Source organism: Budorcas taxicolor, chromosome 11 (genome assembly GCF_023091745.1).
Source record: "Budorcas taxicolor isolate Tak-1 chromosome 11, Takin1.1, whole genome shotgun sequence".
Taxonomy (NCBI): Eukaryota; Metazoa; Chordata; class Mammalia; order Artiodactyla; family Bovidae; genus Budorcas; species Budorcas taxicolor.
In genome coordinates, this window is record NC_068920.1 from 162,348,692 (window position 1) to 162,354,824 (window position 6,133).

The 6,133-nt window shown below is 65.0% G+C and overlaps 1 protein-coding gene across 1 annotated transcript; it reads left to right on the forward strand.

Annotated features, from left to right (window-relative positions):
• The first annotated feature begins 1,574 nt into the window (after positions 1–1,574).
• LOC128056775 (odorant-binding protein 2b-like) lies at positions 1,575–4,255 on the forward strand. Its single transcript, XM_052649581.1, has 6 exons — positions 1,575–1,664; positions 2,113–2,246; positions 2,509–2,579; positions 3,135–3,245; positions 3,882–3,983; positions 4,230–4,255. The coding sequence occupies exons 1-6, from the start codon at positions 1,575–1,577 to the stop codon at positions 4,253–4,255; spliced, it is 534 nt and encodes a 177-aa protein (XP_052505541.1).
• The last annotated feature ends 1,878 nt before the right edge of the window (positions 4,256–6,133 follow it).

Below are 6,133 nucleotides of genomic sequence, written 5' to 3' on the forward strand. Positions count from 1 at the left end.
AGGCCCTGAGTAAGGACCCCGCCCTTTCCCGCTCCCAGGGAGGGTGGACTTTGTGCTTAGCAGTTCCTTCCCAGATGCGGTAATTACTGGGTCCCGCCAGACCTTCCGTGCAGCCCCTGGGGGTTATGGAGAGGCTGATCATTATTATTGAGCCAGTACTTGGGGCGGACCATCTACAGCCATGTCCAGCCTTGGGCCAACAAGGCACAAAGACGCCATTGTGTATCCCCAGCACCTGCCTGTGGGGCCTGGGTCAGCGTGGGTCTCAGAGCAGGTGACTCAGACCCAGGACCCACACGGTCAGGGAGGAGGGAAGCCAGGATCTCGTAAGAGGGCAGCCGGCGCTGAGGCTAACGGAGCCGGGCGCAGGGAGGCTCAGCCTGGACCCCTGAGCCCCAGCCCACTTGTGGCTGGTTTGCGCCTTACTCAACCCATTTATCCAAATGGAATAGGCTGCAAGGCCTGTCCTGGGGGGACACAGGGGTCAAAGCTGATGGGAGAGGGGAAGGTCCGGGGTGGTCGGGGCTCTGGAAGGATGAAAGAAGTCAGGGAGTGGCATGAGTGTGGGTCCCACTCCAGGCAGGAGGGTGCAAGGCAGAGCCCAGGTTTGCTGAGCCTCCTACGTGCCCAGGGGCCGGCACTCATGGGTCCTCCCACGGCTCACAGGACCCAGAGCCACAGAAGTATGGGTTCCCCTCAGAGAGCGAGCCTCTGAGGCCCCAGAGACCCAGTCACTAGTTTATTCTTTTAGCCACAAACATCCAGTGACCGCCTACCACGTGGCTGGAGCCCCCACCTTGGGGAACTACAGGTGCAGCAGGGCAGATGGGCAGCGAACTCTCGTGTGCAGGAACGAGCGGCCCCACTGGGAGGAGAGCACGCGTTCACCTGGAAACCCAGCCTCACCTCGGGGTCCGGAGTGAGGGGCTGGGAGGCTGGGTTCCTCTTCTGGGGCCCCAGGGTGGGACACTCTGAAGAGGAGATATCCAGACTGACCCCAGGTCATAAACCAGCGCCCCCAGCCCCACAAGGATCCGGGGTTTGCTTTCCAGGGCTGGGACCAGCCAGGGCATGGGTGCCAGGTGTGTGAGAATTCGGCTCTGGGGACCCTGGGACTCCACCAATCACACCCCGCGCGTCCCTTCTGAAGCTCAGTCCCTTCAGCAGGCTCCCAGAGAGCGCGCCTAAGATCCTAGCCCAGGGCTCCTGGAGGGGCGCGGTGGAGGAGGGGAGGAAGCCTTGACCTTCGCTCTGGGCTCAGGGCAGAGACATGCACGGCCCCCTCGCCCTGCACCCCCCGGCTGACTGTCCTCCAGGCGGCTGTCTGTGAGCCAGCACCCTCGGGAGGCGGACCCGGGACAGCACTGCGTGTCTTTCACTCTGGGGCACCCGCCCCTCAGACTCCAGCGCTGAGCACACACACACCCCTGACGAGGACTGGGCCGGGGCGCTGGGTGGGCGGGGCGGGGTCCGTGCCAGGCGCTCCGGGTATAAACAGCCGCCTCGTGTGGAGCCGGCACAACTTCCCCCAGACCCCCAGACCCGCCGGCAGCTGGGAGCCCAAAGCCCCAGAGATGAAGGCCTTGCTCCTGCCCATCGCCCTCAGCCTGCTCGCTGCCCTGAGGGCCCAGGACCCCCCATCCTGCCCTCTGGAGCCCCAGAAGGTGAGCCTGGTGGAGGGGAAGACAGTGACCCGTGGGGGTAGCGTGACCAAGCCCGTCTCAGGAGGAGGGCCCTGGCCCCAGGCTCCCTACAGGAAGGGGTCGGGGAGCAGGGGGCTCTCTGTTTGCCTCTCAGTCAAGCCCCTGCTCAGCCCAAGGCTGCCTGGGGAGCAGCTCCAGCTCAGGGCCCAGGGAAGCGACTCGTGGGACCCCCAATGGCATGGCTGCACCCTCCGCAGAGAAGACATGTCGGGTGCGGAACCTGCTCCCCGAAGAATATGGGTATCCTGCCTCTGTCTAGCACTGGGAGCCCCGCACGCCGGGTTGTTCCGACCGACACTCGGGGTGCAGACGTGCTTGAGCCCAGCCTGCACTGGGGGAGGCAGGTGGTGGGTGCGGACGCGAACCTGGCCTGCCCCACGCAGGAGGCTCACAGCCCCGCCTTGCTCAGATCGCAGGAACTTGGTATGTGAAGGCCATAGTGACTGACGGGGACCTGCCTAAGGAGACGAGATCCAGGAAGGTGTCCCCGGTGACGGTGACGGCCCTGGGCGGCGGGGACCTGGAGCTCAGGTTCACCTTCTGGTGCGTGTCGCCACACCCCCCGCCACTGCACTGCGGTCCCCTCCCCTCCCCGTAAGCGCCCGTCAGGACACCTCTTCCCACCCAGGTTGCAGTGTTTGCTAAGATTTGCATCTCCTGGACCTCGAGGGGAAAGAGTCCCAGGAGGTGGGGGTCGACGGTGCCATCTGGTGGACGCTGGGCAAGAGGCCCACGTGCCAGGTGAGCTCGGGTGGGCCCAGGCGTGATTGCGGAGCGTGGCTCCTTTGCTCCTCGTGTGTCCCAGGAAGGAGGCCCGCTGCCATGAGAAGACAGCAAGGATGCAGCCAACTGGGGAGCCTGGCAAATACAGCTCCAGTGAGTCCCTGCCCGTCCCCGCCCCGCAAGCAGAGTCCCGGCCTCGCCCTCCCTGCGGACGGCCTCACTGCCCGGGGTCCCCACCCTGACCCCACTCAGAGTCTGACCCCTCCCTTCCCAGGGGTCTCGTCCTGACACCAGACACCAGATGGGACAAGTGTGTCCACAGCAGGATGAAGGGACCCCTCACCTTCCTCTGGGTGGTCCTGGCCGTCCACTCCATGGGGAAGCAAGGTTCGGGATGGGGAAGCAGGCAGGGCAGCTGCTGAAGCCTGCAGGGTCCAGCCAAGCATCCAAACCCTCCAGCCTCTCTGACTCCACACCTCCTGTTGAGACTTTCCTAGGAGGAGGCTCTTCCCCAAGGTTGGGCCTTGGCAGCAGCATGTCCTGGGCACAGGCCCATGGGGTCCCTGGATGACAGGGAGCTGAGTATGGCTAGGGTGTCGAGAAGTCCGAATGTTCCAGAAAGTTCCTTATTGTGGTCTCCAGTATGTTCTCGAATGTCCAGGTCAGGGACTGAGACAGTCAAGACGCGTTTTCTCTGTCCGTCCACAGATGGCGGCAAGAAGCACGTGTACATCCTGGAACTGCCCGTCGAGGGCCACTACGTCCTTTACTGCGAAGGCCAGCGCCAGGGGAAATCGGTCCGCGTGGGGAAGCTCATAGGTGAGGGTCCGCCCTCCTGCCCTCGGATCTCCGTGTCCTGACCCGCCCCAAGGCCTCTGCCTCCAAAAGCCAGAGGAACCGCACCGGCCACTCCTGGTTCCAGAATACAGACCACGTGGTCCATGTGCGCCCAGCACAGTTTACGGCCCGAGGAAGCCAGTCCAGGCTCCTTCTGGGACTTCACCACCCACAGGGGTCACTGCACATGCAGAGTCACGCTTCCTGGGGTCTCGGGCCAGGGCTTGGTCAGCGTGGGGGAGGTAGGAGGCGCTGAGGGAGGACTGCCTCCTTCTCGGGGCAGGGACCCTCACGGGGGGTGACGGCCAGGGTTCTCTGGTCACAGGGCAGCGCAGTTCCTCTGGGAGAGAAGCCCTTCCAGGTTAGGGGTCTGACCCTGCAGGTGGCTCTGGGATCCAGCCTGGGTTCCCCCGGAGCCCCCAGGGACTCGGGTGTCCCCCAGGGCTTCCCCACCTCCTTCCCCGGGACCTGTTGGCTGGGAGGGGCCCGTCTCCTCCGCACCTGCTCGGCATCCACCCCAGACTGAGCCCTCCGGCCCTGCGCCCTCCCCGGGAGCTGGGACGGACCCTGCTTCTGGGTGTCCCCCGAGGCCTGACTCACCGGGCGCCTGGCCTGCAGGTAGGAATCCCGACGTGAACCCAGAGGCTCTGGAGGCTTTTAAGAAATTCGCACAGCGCAAGGGCTTGTCCCTGGAGGACATCTTCACACCTGAGCAGACGGGTGAGGGGCCGGCCCTGTGGCACCCCTGGGTCCCCTCTGCATCCTCTTCACGCCCTGGGTCCCTCCCTCCGTCCCCTCCCGCCCCTCCCCAGCCCCTCCGTGGGGAGACATCAGCGCTGTGACGGGTCACAGAGAGCCCCAGGGGGCCCCGCTCTGGGTCTCCGTGACCCACATCTGGGCTGCAGGCGGTGAGGGGTCTGGGCCCCTGTGTGGGGCGTCTTCTCACTCCTGGGTTTGTCTCTACAGAAAGCTGCAAGCCTGAAAGTGACTAGGGTGAGTGGTCCTTGAAGCAATCGAGGGTCGGTTCAGTGGGGTGTCAGGCTCCCCAGGGCAGGCAGGAGGGACCCTGCATGGCCAGGAGGGGGGATCTCTGCTCTGAGGGCCCCTCCAGCCGGCCCCGCCCTGCAGGGTCTGTTCCTGGGCTGCACTCCACACGTAGGCACCTTCTCTGTGCTCAGGGCTCACTGTTGGGTAACTCAGGACATCTGTGCCCACTCAGCTGTGCCCCCGGTGGCAGGTGCATTCCGCCCTCCACACTGCAGCCCTGGGGGCAGGGAGAGCCCCGTCTGCCCCCTTCCTCCATGACCTTTCCCCTCCTCTCCAGGGCAGGGGGCACCAGGCTCCACAGCAGCCCCCGGCAGCGCCATCAGGACCCACCATCCTGCGGGACGTGGGAGGAGCCCCTGGAACCTGGGCCTCCCCACCCCCTGCTCCCCTGCCCCGCTTTCTCGCCCAGCCCTCCCTCTCCTCTCCTGGCTTCAAATAAAAGGCTTCAGTGTCCCCGGGGGCTCTGCCTGTCTGTGGGGCCCCTCGGGGGGTGAGAGGGGAGGACAGGGAGGTGGAAGCCTTGCAGGAGGAACCAGAGGACCCGCTCGTGTCCTGGGTCCCCGTGGTGTGTGTCTCTGTTCGATGGGCCTGGGGGTCCGGGGAGAAGCAGGTGCTGGCAGCTCTGCCTGAGGTCCCAGGTGGTCTCTGCAGGTCTGATGCCCACAAGCTCAGGTTTGGGTGGTCATGAGGATGGGAGAGGGATGTGATGCCTACTAGTGCAGGTTTGGGTGGTTGTGTGGTTAGGGGGAGGGCTGTGATACCTATGAGCCCAAGTTTGGGTGGTTGTGTGGTTGGGAGGAGGGGTCTAATGCCGAGGAGCACAGGCTTTGGGTGGTCCTGTGGTTAGGGGGAGGGGTCTGATGACCAGGAGCACAGGTTTGGGTGGTCCTTTGGTTGGGAGGAGGGGTCTGATGCCCAGGAGCACAGGCTTTGTGTGGTCCCGTGGGTGGGGAAGGTGTGAGAGTGTCAGGGTCAGCCCCAGGCCCAGGTGGGGACACATGTGAGGTGGGGATTGCCCAGCCCCCCAGGCGCCCACAAGCTGGAGGTCAAGGAGGGAGTGAGGGGGGCCAGGCTGGCCCAGGCACACAGGACAAGGACGGCCCGACACTGGGCCCCAGACCCGGACGACTCTGCTGGTTCCCCCACCCAGGCCTGGCTGCACACAGGGGTTGCCCCTGGGCTGTCCCCGCGTCAGCAGGGACCTCTGGCCTCTTCTGACGGTGACCCTGCAGTTTCCCCCAATCCCCCTGGGGCCTAGCAACGTGCCGCCTGACAGCCAGCCGATGGCGACCAGGGTCTCCTTTCTCGCGGTGGGAGGCGGATCCCAGCCCAGCCTCCCTGGAGACTGGGGATAAGGGGTCCCTCCACACAGGGTCGGTGAGATTCCCCGAGTCTCAGGCACCCCCAGTCCCCAGTGGGGGCGGCCAGCTCTCCCAGGCCCTCCTGGACACAGCAGGCCCCACGTGGAGATACCAGGTTTTGGGCACTCAGAGTGTTCCTTCCTGGCAAGGAGACACCGGGCTGGGGTCCTCCTTCGTTGTGAGCCCCTCATCAATGTGGGGGCTCCCGGGGCCCAGACCATCGCAGGCCTTGGTGGCATATGTCCACTTTCTGTCGTGACAACTCTCCTGGCCCCACTGTCCCCGCAACGGTGCAAGACCATCATGCCGGGAGTCTAACCGGAGGTTACGATGAAGGCTGCCTGGTCCTCGGGCTCCTGTCTTGGGATCCAGGCTGGGCACCATCTGTCCACTTGGTACTGACCTGTCCCTAAGCGATGGGTCCCCTCTGATCTGGCTTTCCCCAGGGAGGCAGAGAAGGGG

What these genes read in the sequence shown, in the direction of transcription:
- LOC128056775 (XM_052649581.1), top strand. Translation starts at nt 1,575, where the DNA reads ATGAAGGCCTTGCTCCTGCCCATCGCCCTCAGCCTGCTCGCTGCCCTG. An exon ending in GAGCTCAGGTTCACCTTCTG is followed by an intron (nt 2,247 to 2,508) that starts GTGCGTGTCGCC and finishes CGTGTGTCCCAG; the next exon opens with GAAGGAGGCCCGCTGCCATG. An exon ending in GCCTGGCAAATACAGCTCCA is followed by an intron (nt 2,580 to 3,134) that starts GTGAGTCCCTGC and finishes GTCCGTCCACAG; the next exon opens with ATGGCGGCAAGAAGCACGTG.